The 14,304-nt window shown below is 38.8% G+C and overlaps 1 protein-coding gene across 1 annotated transcript; it reads left to right on the forward strand.

The window, feature by feature from the left end:
* Positions 1-2,717: 2,717 nt before the first annotated feature.
* LOC308417733 (tripartite motif-containing protein 30A-like) lies at positions 2,718-13,940 on the forward strand (the record flags this gene model as incomplete). The annotated part of the gene is made up of 7 exons (XM_080913049.1): positions 2,718-3,137; positions 5,134-5,229; positions 5,842-6,072; positions 12,539-12,600; positions 12,688-12,788; positions 13,059-13,085; positions 13,333-13,940. The coding sequence occupies 7 exons, from the start codon at positions 2,718-2,720 to the stop codon at positions 13,938-13,940; spliced, it is 1,545 nt and encodes a 514-aa protein (XP_080769175.1).
* Between the last annotated feature and the right edge of the window lie 364 nt (positions 13,941-14,304).

Consider the following 14,304-nt stretch of genomic DNA (forward strand, 5'->3'; position numbering starts at 1 on the left):
GAGAATACAATTAGCACTTTTTGTAAACTGATGTTTACAAAAGTTGTTTGCTTTTTAGGTACTTGTTAATTTCTCCAAAACAATTACTACAAGCTATTTGCCAATGTTCATTTTCTTCCCATAATAAGACTATCTCACATTAGTAAAAAGTACTAGAATTTTGAGGCATCTTTTCCAGGTAATTGATAAAGTCTCATTTTTCCTTTTAAGTCAGTTCAGAAGCCTTTCTATACAGGTCTTCAATTTCTCCTTTTCTGTGATTTAAATATCTATTCTAAGATAAAGTCTACCCTCTGCATAAGAATTCTGGTAGGACATAAAACCATATACACTGAAACTAATGGAACAGAAAGTGAGAAGAGCTTAGAACACATAGGGGGAAATTTCCTGAATAGAACACTACTGACAATGGGACCTCATGAACCTGCAAAGCTTCTGTAAGGCTAAGGACACTGTCAAAAGGACAAAATGGCAACCAACAGACTGAGAAATATCTTTACCAAGCCTGCATCTGATCGGGGGTTAGTATCCAATATATACAAAGAACTCAAGAAGTCAGACTGCAGAGGCTGGAGAGATGGCTCAGTGGTTAAAAGCACTGACTGCTCTTCCAGAGGTTCTGAGTTCAATTCCCAACAACCATATGGTGGCTCACAGCCATCTGTAATCAGATCCAATTCCCTCTTCTGGTGTGCATGAAAACAGCTACAGTGTACTCACATAAATAAAATAAGTAAATCCTTGTAAAAAGGAGGAGTTACACTCTAGAAAATCAAATAATCCTATTAAAAATTGGGTTCAGAGCGACACAGAGTCTTCTCAACTGAGGAATATCGAATGGCTAAGGAGCACCTAAAGAAATGCTCTACATCCCTAGTCGTCAGGGAAATACAAATCAAAATAACCCTAAAATCCCACCCCACACCAGTCAGAATGGCTAAAATCAAAAACTCAGGTGACAGCAGATGCTGCTGAGAATGTGGAGAAAGAAGAACACTCTTTCACTGCCCATGGAATTGTAAACTGGTACAACCATTCTAAAAATCAGTCTGGTGGTTCCTCAGAAAATTGGACATAGTACTACCTGAGGACCCTGCTATACCACTACTGGGCATATACCCAAAAGTAGCTTCAACATTTAACAAGGACACATGATTAACATTGTTCATAGCAGCCTTATTTATAATAGCCAGAAGCTGGAAAGAACCCAGATGTCTTTCAATAGAGGAGTAGATACAGAAATTGCAGTATATATACACAATAGAGTACTAGTCAGCTATTAAAACTGAATTCATGAAATTCCTAGGCAAATGGATGGAACTTGAAGCTATCATCCTGAGTGAGGTAACCCAGTCACAAAAGAGCACTCATGGTATGTACTCACTTATAAGCCTATACTAGCCACTCCCCCCCCCCAAAAAAGCTTGGAATATCCAAAATAGAACTGTGAGATGTTTCATGTGGGTACCAGGAGCTGAATTTTGGATCTTTTGCAACAGCCCTCTCTATACCTATGTTGGATTAGTTTGAGCATTTTACTAGTTCACTTATCCACTTTGTTTTAATGCTATTTTATGTGAATCAGTATCTTACCTGGATATATGTCTGTTCACCACTTAAATGCCCACAGATACCAGTAGAGTCTGTTAGAATGCCTTAGAATTGGAGTTACAAACAGTTGTGAATCACCTCATAGGTGCTGTGAAGGGAACCAAGGTGCTTTGAAAAACCATTACCTGGTAAGCATGTGGTATGTCTAGTCCATTGCTTTTCATGCTAAACTAATATCACACATTATTGGGGAGAACCCTGTGTACTTTGAACTATAACTCTGAACTCAAAACCCAGCTGGCACACATACCTGGAGCCTTTCATCAATGTTTTTGGCAAATTTTGAGACCAAGATAAAATTTCAACATTGGCAGATACAAGGTTCATCTAGCCTAAGGGGCGGGGACAGAATTCTTCACATACTTAGTTCTGGCTATTAGTTTTGCCCTAGTAGCCATCCCTTTCCCCCTCATGGTTACCTCTGTAAGTTAGAGCAGACTTGGGTGAAAAGAAGACTCCAGAGGGATTATTTCCATATATTTTTAATGTATTAAAGACAAATGTCCCTTGTGAGTGACCATCTTTATACATTTAGAACAGGGATTAACTTAACCATGTGAACAAACACACACAGAGTCTTTTATTAGATGGCAACCAGAGAAATCACTGCATATGTGCACCAGGAGATGGAAATATTCATGCTGCGGATAAGCACTTGTTCTTTCTGGTAAGAAACTTGTAAAGGGAGGATCTGGGTGAGTCAAACCAACTAAATACAGTGGCCAGAGTCATGAGAGGGTTGATGCTTTCAACACTGAAGATGGTGCCTGGGAAATAAAAGAGAAGAATAGAAGGGGAGTTACACAAGGCTGGGGAGAGAAATGCATTCTCTCTGCTCCACTAAAAAGGGAATTAAAAACCCTGTGTCAAATTTGTCATTTGGGATGACCTTAGATTAGAGCACTTGAGAGTATGTGAAATGCTATTTGCTATATCACTTAATATCCGTCTATATTTCTTCCTTTGTTCTTTTATCTTGACATGTTGGTCTGTCCTTGTTCTCTACAAAGTGTGCATTCAGGTCCTCCACTTCTTACATCCTCCTTTCACCATCCCTGTCATGCAGAAGTGTGATGATCAGGACAGACAGACACAAGAGCACAGCAATGATGGCCTCATCAACTCTGGCAATGATAAAGAAGGAGGTGACCTGTCCTCTCTTTCTGGAGCTTCTGAAGGAACCTGTGAGCACTGACTGTGAGCACAGCTTCTGCCGGGCCTGCATCACACTGAACTATGAGTCTAGCAAAGGCACAGAAGGAGAGGGCAGCTGCCCCGTGTGCCGAGTTCGTTTCTCATTTGGGAATCTGAAGCCTAATCGACAAATGGACAAGATAATCGAGAGGCTCACGGCATTCAGGTCCATCCCAGAGGAGGAGAAGGTGAATGTCTGTGCACAACATGGAGAGAAACTCCAACTCTTCTGTGAGGAGGACAAGATGGCCATCTGCTGGCTTTGTGAGCGATCTCGGGAGCACCGTGGTCATCAGACTGCTCTCATTGAAGAGGTGATCCATGAGTACAAGGTAAGGAGCAGGAGGCTACCTTAATCAAAGCAGAAGACTGTAACAGGTGGGAAAGCTCCAGTTTGTGTGACAGGGTATGAATCTGCTCATCATAAACTTGTAACCTGATATGTCATCCCATTCCTTTTAAGATTTTGAGTCTGAAAAGATATATGCTGATTTATTTCACTAAGTCATAAGAGAATCTGCCTGAACTACAATTGCTAGAATAAGAAAAAATATTTTAGAACTGCTTCTTTAAACTGAGTTAATATCCAAGAAAGCAAAATCGGCAGAAGGACATCTGCTCATTTATTCTGTGTTTATATTCGTTCAACGCTAACGTCAGATTCATTCAAAGGATGTAACATGCTGTCTAGTGACTTTCCACAAAGGGGGTTAATAAACACTTGACACACAGAAGTGTCAAATGTGCATGTGGCAGCTGACACGTCGGAAGGAGAGGAAAGAGTTTTATAATGAAAAGCAAAACAGAAGGTTCTGTGTTGAAGGTTTTCGGTCTGTGCTGTTGTTATTTGCATTTGAGCTGAAGCATAAACTCACAGAGATTGTACCAGTATGCACATGGCCTGAAAGGGGCTGTACCAGCCGGGATCATAGAGCTGGAAGGAAAAGTGGACACATGCCCCCACTCCAAACCCACAAGTAATATGTAACTGAAAGCTGCTTAAAATGAAAATTTATTTTTCCTTGTAGGAGCCAAATTGGAAAAAAACAATTTTAAAAGAAAAATTCTAAGCCCAGCGTCAGAAGGACAAATGAACTGAGGCATTGTTGGAATGTTCCTTCCCTCATAATGTTGTCAAATATTTGTTTTTTTTCTTTCTTTTTCTTTCTTTTTTTTTTTAGCGTTTTAAAACCTTATGGGATCTTTGCTTTTATATTTAATATGCTACATCTTTTATTTATAAAGCTCTAATTTTTATGGTATTCCCATGAGTTAAGAACCTATGTGTCTCTGTGTCTATATTTACTTCTTGTATTCTTATTTAACACTTTTTATGGCTTCTTTATTTTGTCATATTCTAATGTCTTTGGTATATATATATATATATATATATATATATATATATATATATATGTATTTTCTTTTACTCTGTTACTGGTCCTTACATGCCTCTTTATTTCCTAACAAGAGACAGAAAGGATATGAATCAGGATGAGAGGAGAAGTTTTGGGGAAACCATAAACAGAATATATTACACGGAACTAGAAAGATTGTTGAGCAGTTAAGAGTACTGGCTGCTCTTCCAAGGGTCAAAAGTTCAATTCCCAGCAACCCCATGATGGCCATAACCATCAGTAAAGGGATCTGATGCCCTCTTCTGTCATGCAGGCAAACATGAAAGTACAGCATTATATACGCAAATAAGTAAATGTTTTTAATGATGCCTTAAAAATCTATTGATAGAAAAATCTATTTTAGTGTAAGAAAAAATATAAATTACAAAAATATGCAATTAAAAACAGAAAAGAAAATTTGCACGTGGCCGGTGTTAGGTACAAGTTTCAGTTCTAGAGACTTGGCTGCTGATGTTGAAGGATCGCTAAATTTCAGGAGTATGCTTGTCTACACCAAAATTCTAGGCCAGTCAGTGTGACACAAGAGGATACAGGTTTTTTTTTTTAATGTGCAGGTGTCAAATGAGACAATGTAGGACATGTGATATAAGTGTACACTTACATGGAAGGTAAGAAAATTAACAAAAACTCCAGTTCTCTGATGCAGTTCTAAGTATCAGTATTTTACTTGGTGGGATGATTGACTAAGAGAGATTCCTGGCTTTCATTTATGGGTTTGTGTATATAGAATGTCAGAATCAATTGAGCCATAGACTTAAAATTTACAACTTTATGTACATAAATATTGACACAAGTTCTTCCAAAGAAAACAGTCTTAGACTTCCTGTCTTTCCAGAAGAATGTCTTGGCCTTTTCTTAAGAAGTAGTCTTACTAATCACACAACTTAACCCTGGTACAATTCCTTTCTCACAGGAGAAGCTGCAGGCAGCTCTGCAGAATCTGAAGGAAAAGGAGAAAGTATGTGATGAATGGCAGGATGACCTTCAACAGCAGAGAACTGACTGGGAGGCAAGTGAGGCCTTTACTAAGGGAGTCAGCCTGATGCTCTGGAGGGACCTGGGCAACAAGCTCCTGGGCTCTTTACCTCCTGGGAAGTGATGAGGCCAAGAGGCCTTAATTTCTCCTCCCCACTGCTCCTCCAAAGATGGAGATGCAGAGTCAGTGTATCACAACTGAGCTGGGCTCTGTGAGCAGCTGACACCATGGAGGTTGTGGTCAGAATGGCTGCTGGGTGCTTCTCCTGCAGGGGCTTCTGAAACTCCAATTGATAGAAAATATACTTGGGAATGGCTCACAGTCCTATTCTTGGGGTTTAGCTTCTCTTAATGGTTCAGAGGTGGAATAAGAAATATTGCAAGCAGAAACTAGTATCTTGGGCAGCTGAGTGAAAAAAAGAGCCACATCCCACTTAGGTTCAGGTGATCTTGGTAAAGATGGCCTGACATTTTTGTGATGAAATCTTGTGAACAGACATTAAAAGGAGACATATGCTTCCCTAAGAATCCTTTCCTCTTTCTAAACCCAAGTCCCTGTGAAAGCTCCCCACCTAGAGCAGTCTTCCTCTATCCCCCAGTGCCATTTAATTAGACGGAATTCCTCTCCCTTTCCTTACCCCTGAAGAACCAAATACAGAGTGAAGTAGAATATGTTCAGATGGAGTTTAAAGGACTGAGAGAGTTCCTGGACTCCAAGGAGAATGAAAAGCTTCAGGAGCTGAAGAAAGAGAAGAAAGATGTTGTGAAAAGGCTGGAAGAGTCTGAAAATGAGCTGGTGCAGCAGAGGCAGTGGGTGAGAGACCTCATCTCATATATGGAGCATCAGTTGAAGCTCTCAACCATGGAAATGCTGCAGGTAAGACTGCAAGAGGTCCCATGGCCTGAGAGTCAGGAGACATGGAAGCCATTACCCTCCCTCTCTGCTGTTGTGATCCTCCTGGTGATAACAGGGAACTCCTCCTGAACTGTTTTCTGAATCTGTTTCAAAGGCAAGAGGAATCACTGCATGCATGGATATTATTTTATTGGTTTATCAACAACTTAACAATACTGAAGCTGAACCATGGAATGTAGATCTCTTGCATCATGGGTATTACTATCCTGCACTTGTGTTGAGCATACACAGAGAATATTTTCTTTTTTATTAAATTATTTTATTTATTTACATTTAAAACTTTGCTCTATTTCCTAGTTCTCTCTCCCAGATTTCTTGACTCTCCTCTTTCCTCCCCTTTGTGTCTGAAGGGTTGGTCCTTGACCTGAAGCACTTATTTCTTCATCCACACCCCCACACACACTCCCCTCCCAATTCACCAGTCCTGTGTGTAAGCAGAGCATGGCGTCAACAATAGTGTCACAGTTCAGTGTTGGCAGATGGAGTAGATCCTAAGTTGGCCCAGTCACTGGATGGCCCTACCTTCAGAACCTGCTCCATTTCTGTCACTGCATGTCTTTAAGAAAGGAACAACTGTTAATTTTTTTTTACAACTTTATTTAAAGAAGAGAGATACATGTAGAAATTTTTAAAAGCATTTTGGCAATTCTTTTAGAGGTTTGATAGCATGCATTGAAATCCCACTAGTTTCCATAAACATAAAGTACATGTAGAACAGAACGTAACATGAAAACAGTCAGAGTTTCCTTGGTGTGTATAGATTAAACATAATAACTTTTGAATACTAAAAATGGCCACAAGGCTATATTCCTAGCTCTTGGATTATTAATGATTTAAGGTCTAGGTGTACCACACTCTGAGAGGGTGCTATACACTTATTGTTTTTCCTCAGAAGGACTGAGGCTTTCACTATTTGGCCTTTGTTATTCTTGGGCTTCATATGGCCTGTGAGTTGATTCTGGGTGTTCAGAGCTTTCTGGGGTTAATGTCCAATTATCAGTGACTGCATATTATGTCTGTTCTTCTGTGGCTGGGTTACCTCACTCAGGATGATATTCTCTAGATGCATCCATGTTCTTAGGAATTTCGTTAAGTCATTGCTTTTGTTAGCTGAGTAGCACTCCATTGTGTAAATATACCACAATTTTTGTATCCATTCATCAACTGAAGGACATCTGGGTTCTTTCCAGCTTCTGGCTATTATAAATATAGCTTCTATGAACATTGTGGTGCATGTGTTCTTAAAGTATGTTGAAGCATCTCTGGGGTATATGCCCAGCAGTGGAATAACTGGGTCTTCAGGTAGGACTATGTTCAATTTTCTGAGGAACGGCCAAACTGATTTCCAGACTGTACCAGCTTACAACCCCATCAACAGTGGAGGAATGTTCCTCTTTCTCTACATCCTTGCCAGAATCTGCTGTCATCTGAATTTTTGATCTTAGCCATTCTGACTGGTGTGAGGTGGAATCTCAGGGTTGTTTTGATTTGCATTTTCCTGATGACTAGGAATGTAGAGCACTTCTTTAGATGCTTCTCAGCCATTCAATATTTTTCAGTTGAGAATTTTTTGTTTAGCTCTGTACCCCATTTTTTAATAGGATTGTTTGATTCTCTGAAGTCTAACTTCTTGAGTTTTTTGTATATGTTGGATATTAGAACTCTATCAGAGGTGGGATTGGTAAAGATCTTTTCTCAATCTGTTGGCTGCCATTTTGTTTTCTTGACAGCGTCCTTAGCCTTACAGAAACTTTGCAATCTCATTAAGTCTCATTTGTTGATATTTACCTTAGAGTCATTGGTGTTCTGTTCAGGAAATTTTCTCCTGTGCCTATGTGTTCTAAGGTTTTCCCTACTTTCTCATCTAATAGTTTCAGTCTACCTGCTTTAATGTGGAGATCTTTGATCCACTTGCACTTGAGCTTTGTACAAGGAGATAAGAAAGGGTCTATTTTTATTCTTCTGCATGCTGACTGCCAGTTGGACCAACACCATTTGTTGAAGAGGCTGTCCTTTTTTCCATTGAATGCTTTCAGATCTTTTGTCAAAAATCAAGTGACCATATGTGTGAGGGTTCATTTCTTGAACTTCTATTCTGATCCATTGATCCACATGCCTATCTCTGTACCAGTACCATGCATTTTTTAACACAATTGCCTTGTAATATAGCTTTATGCCAGGAATGGTGATTCCCAAAGATGTTTTCTTGTTGTTGAGGATAAATTTTAGTATTCTATGTTTTTTGTTATTCCAGATGAATTTGCAAATTGCTCTTCTCAGCTCTATGAAGAATTGAGTTGGAATGTTGATGGGTATTTCAATTTAATCTGTAGATTGCTTTTAGTACAATGTTGATCCTTCCAATTCATGTGCATGGGAGATCTTTCCATCTTCTGAAATCTTCTTCGATTTCCTTCTTCAGAGATTTGAAGTTCTTGTCATACAGGTCCTTCACTTGATTAGTTAGAGTCACACCAAGGTATTTAATAGTGTTTGTGATTATTGTGAAGGGTATATTTTTCCTAATTTCTTTTATTTTCAACTGTCAAGTTAGTCACTTCACCAGAATTTGAAATTAGTAAAGTTTGTTTCTCCCTCTGATGATTTGAGACTTTTATCCCACTACCTCTGATTCTAGTGGTACAAGATGCCATTTTGGGGTGAGAGGGGGTGGCGGGTACCATACAAGAACTCAGCAAATTTACCCTGACTCTCTCCCAATTACTGATAGGAAAGGTATCTTCTTTATCTTTAGAGTTTTTAAATTTGTAGTATTTGCTATCTATCACAGTTTTTAAACTATTTATGTCAAAGTCATAGTCTGGTAATGAATACCTCTGTAAGAATTTGTCTTTCATTGGAATTAACATCTTGTAGACTTTGCAAGTTCTAGAAATTCTTAATAATTTTTAATTGTTTCTTTTTCATTGTTATTTTCATTGCAATTAAAAACATTCATAATGGAGAGAATTATGCATTTATATCTAAATTAGCTAGTTAACATAATAACTGCAGCTAACACACTTCATAGGTCTGAAATTTCTCTATTAACTAATGAATCTGATCATTTTTCTTTGCCTCCAGCCCCTGATAACCCCATTCTAATATTTACTGTTGTGAGATAAAATATGTTTATATAACACATTTTTCAATAATGTCGTTTAGTGGTATTTTTTCCATTTCCAGCTGAGAGCATATAACAAATTCTCTGAGCTCAGAAAAGTTAGCAGATAGCAATGCTTCTTGCTGTTAAATGCCTAATATTTTAATATATATGTTGACCATATCACTTTTAACCATTCATCTGTTGTAGCTCTCTGACCTGCTATTTTATCTTTTATAATAATAACTTATTGGACATGGATGTACTGAGTTCTCCATGATGACAAACCTGTGCATCAGAATTGGTTTCTATCTAGAACAGTTAGTTTTCTCACAAAATTCCTTGTACTTTTTATCTACTTTTGTTTATTTATATTATATAAAATAAATCCATATGTGGTCGCCTGTGATCTCAGAACTTCAGGGCTTTGACTAAACAGAAATTATGTGTGTGTGTGTGTGTGTGTGTGTGTGTGTGTATGTGCTTTCTATCCTAGATTGAGGTCTGCTGGTCCACTCCTTTTATTAATCTTAGGTGGGTTCAAGCCAGCTTGTTCTACATAATAAGTTGCAGGCAGCATGGTTACAGAGTGAGACTCACAACTCTCAAGGTAAAAATAGCAAGAGACTGCAGAATGTCTAGCCCTAAATAGGAATATATACTGCACAAATAATTCAAAGGACCAAGGATCATTGCAGAAGAAGAGACCTACAGTGTATAAGAGCCAGATGTGGTGGATGACTACTAGGAAAACATTGTCTTCTGGACACAGCTTAGTAGCAACACACATACGCTGAGATTGGTTTTGATACCAAACCCAAGACTTGTGTAACTCTTAAGCACACCATATTCAAATACAGAAAGTAGACTTGTTTAGAAAGCTCATCCACACTCAAGGAAGCACTGGCAATTCTTAACTTCAGGGAGAAAGAAAGTTATAGTTCTTTAAGAATGTAACATTACATATATCTACCAATATCCAGTGGAACCTAAACAACCAAAAATTCTTGCATATTAATAAGTTTCAAATCCAAGACAAATGGCAAATTGAGATATGTATTTAACATAATACAAAGAACCTGGCCAGCCTAGTCTTGATATCTGTCCTCAACAAACCAATATAAAGGAGCCTAATTAATATTGGAAAGTAGAGAAAGGAGATTTACTAAAAGGAGCCACATTTTGAAAAAAGAGAAAGAGAGAAAAAAAGCAAACAAAAAACCTCTGTGCATCTTCAGGTTCCCTAAGTGAGATCAAAGTTTACATAAATATCCAAGAATATGCACCCATGTGTAGTCAAGATGTGGTCCTGTGCATTATTCTCCTATTATGATCTGTCACAGTGTCACACTTTAAGGTGGTCAGACAAGTAATGACAATTGTTTGAAATCTTTTGAAGAGACCAGCTCTTTCTCTGGATAGAACTGTTTTCCCTCTCCAAAAATGAGATCCTGGAAAAGAGTCCCATTTCTTTGGAGTCCCTGTTTCAAGAGTTTGATAGGCAAACTGAGAGACACACTTATCTCGTTAGATCAACTTCTCACCTGCCAGTTGCAGAGAGAGAAGAAAAACAGAAGCGGGAGAGATGAGCAGGATGGGGTTTGGAAAGATCTGGTTAGCTGGATTAAAGTATTAAATGTCTTAAACTACTGGTCTTTTGGGCTTCCTAATTAATAATATATCACATCATGTTTATTTTTTTACGACTTTATTTGAAAACCAAAGATAAATGTATAGATTTTAAGCATTTTTTTGCATAAAAGTATACAATACATTTTTGTCAGTACAGAAATAGGCATGTGGATCAATGAAATAGAATAGAAGATCCAGAAATGAGCCGTCACATATATGGTCACCTGATTTTTGACAAAGGAGCAGTAAACATTCAATGGAAAAAGGACAGCCTATTCAACAAATGGTGCTGGTCCAACTGGCACTCAGCATGCAGAAGAATGAAGATAGATCCTTTCTTATCTCCCCGTACAAAGCTCAAGTGTAAGTGGATCAAAGATGTCCACATTAAACCAGATACACTGAAACTATTAGATGAGAAAGTAGGGAAAACCTTAGAACACATAGGCACAGAAGAAATTTTTCCGAACAAAACACCAATGGCTCAAGCTCTAAGGTCAAAGATTAACAAATGGGACTTAATGAGATTGCAAAGTTTCTGTAAGGCTAAGGACATTGTCAAGAAAACAAAATGGCAGCCAACAGAATGGGAAAAGATCTTTACCAACTCCACATCAGATAGAGGCCTAATATCCAAGGTATACAAAGAACTCAAAAAGCTAGACACCAGAGAATCACATCATTTTTAAATGACTAAAATAATTTGGAATTTAGTTTCTCATACATGTGAGTTGCACGTCAAGGACTGGATAGCTAATATGTAGCATAAAAATAAGGCATGCGTTTCTAAGTTTAACAGTGCGTACAACAAAACCTGTATAAGCTATCTAACTATTGTTTCTTCATTTTTAGTCTCCAATGACTGGTAGTATAAGACATAAAGTGTGTATTAATTTACATATAAGACAAATAAAGAGCCATACAATGTACTTATATAATGTCTTGGCGAACCATGGGTGACTGGCTTGATTCTCTTGTGATTTTTGTCAATGCGGCCAGTAAGAGTGTGAGCATGATTTGCGAGAATATGAAGAATGTTGTGGTAAATATTTTAAAAAGCTGTGTGACTGGTTCCTGCGAGATCCAGCTCTGTGCTGTCCCTGGCTCTCTGACCCAGGCAGTTTCTAGTTCTGGCACCATAGGGCCATATAGAACTTGCACTAATTTATTTCAGCATCTCCACGACGGCCTCCAGGATCTCTCTGACCCAGGTGATCATGAGCTATTTCAGTATGGCATCTTGCCAAGCTGTAGGCACTCACAATTCCCTTGGTGGGTTGCTACCACACCAGGCGCATGCATCCCAATTTCCTGGTGGGCTTGGTGCGTCCCACCACTGCACCTTCTCTTGAACTCAATTAAGTCACCACATAAAGGAAAATACCACACAGTAGACTCCGATCCAGTTGATATGATATAATTTTTCCATCTAGACAGCACAAATCAACACCCATCCCTTATAAAATATTCATAACAACCTGTATCTATGCACAGAGAAGAATGTTCGCATCTGCCTCCATGCAGCCCCTTTCTCCTTGCTCTGGCTCCTACCTCTCTCTCAAAGCTTTTTCCTGCCCATCCTTCCTTCTCGTCCAATAACAGGCCTCATTTTATCTTGTACTTGCTTTCCTTCATAGAGACATCATCTTACAGAAGAACATGCTATTAAGTATAATTTTCCTTTATCCCTAGGATATGAATTCTGGTCAAAGAAGGTATGCCGAAGCAATAGAAAAGGATAGCCCTATTGTGTGGTAAGAATTATTTGACAGAATGATAGCAAGTCGGTGGTGGTCAAAGGCCAAGAGGTTTGAGATGTGGAGATTAATTCTTATCCCTAGGAGTCAGACCTTGAAACTGAAGCAGCCTCAAACTATCCTGAGAAAAAGAAAAAGATCGTTCCAAGCTCAGGATCTGAACAGCATGCTACAAGCATTTCAAGGTGAGAGCAGCTAAATTCTGTAATTCGTTGCATGATCCTAGGTGTGGCTGAGCTGCATATTGAAGACAGAAAGGATTCTGAATGTGGGTAGAGGGAATTAGGAGAGCAGGTGGTGTGTGTCCCTGTGATGTCATTGTATATGATGGGAAATCATCATTCATCCCATCCTATATCACCGTTTCCAAACCTTCCCCTAGTCTGGAGAAGAGATTGACTTTAATGCTTTAATTCTATCACTGCATTTACTGCTGTGAACTTTTGTCATTTCAGAGCTCATGGATGTTCGGCAATACTGGGGTAAGGAGAAACCACAGCACCAGAGCCTCTCTCCTCTCAGTGTCTTCCAGAGTCTATTTCTCTGTTTAGCCTAATGTTTCATGTTGCTTCTCCCTCTATGAGCAACAATCTGCCTCTCCTTGACTTTAAACAAGGCTTCTCCACGTTTCTTCTCTCTGTCTAACTTGGCTTCTGTTCCTTGAGTTACAAATAAGCAATACCTTTTATTTCATATGATTCAATACTTATGTGTCTCATTTTTCTGCAGTTCATGTGACTCTACATGCAAGTAACCATGCAGTCATTACCATTAACAAGGAAAAAAGACAAATACAACATACAAGTTACTATAAAAGGAATTTGCAAACTTCTGAGACCTATAACTTGGGAGTCCTGGGATATCCAGTTATCTACTCAGGAAAACATTACTGGGAAGTAGATGTGTCTAGAAAAAACGCCTGGCTCCTGGGATTAAATGATGGACTATGTGTTCAACCTCAGCTTCATTCTATAAATGAAATGAGCTTCAAAGTCAAATATAATTCTAGTGTTAAACAATATGGAAATTATCAGCCTAAATGTGGCTACTGGGTAATAGGGATGTATAATGAGTCTGTATACAAAGCCTTTGATGAGTGCTCCATCACCAACAATTTCAGAGTGGTGGCCCTCTCTCTGCCTGGTCCTTTGAGTCGTGTTGGAGTTTTTCTGGACCGAGAAGCTGGCACTCTCTCATTTTATGATGTTTCTAACTGTGGAGCTCTCGTCTATAGGTTCTATTACCCTTCCTTCCCTCAAACCCTGTATCCATATTTTAATCCTATGAAATGTTCAGAACCAATGACAGTATTCGGGCCGCCTCTTCAATCTCCGTAGGAATGCAGTCAAATGAATAACCCATGGCAAACATTGCTTTGGGACCTGTGAGAAAGACCACAGAAAGTAAGTCAGAGGGTCTTTTGCCTCAAGGGCATTTGTTCCTTTGATTGGACTTGATTGTGTACCTCCTTCAACAAACATTTGCATTCAACTTATAGGACATGTTTGCTCCTGTTGGATATCAGCATAGCTATAAAATACATTCCTGTGAAAGGATATGCTGAGTGCTGGCCTCAAATGTACACTGATTCTAGACATGGCCTTGTGCCTTGCTTTCCTGCTTTCCCAGATATAATCTACAGTATAGTGCCAGCCATGGTGTTTAAAGTCGTCTGTCCTGAGAAAGTTGTGGGAAAGGATT

Source organism: Micromys minutus (assembly GCF_963924665.1).
Source record: "Micromys minutus genome assembly, chromosome: 2".
Lineage (NCBI taxonomy): Eukaryota > Metazoa > Chordata > Mammalia > Rodentia > Muridae > Micromys > Micromys minutus.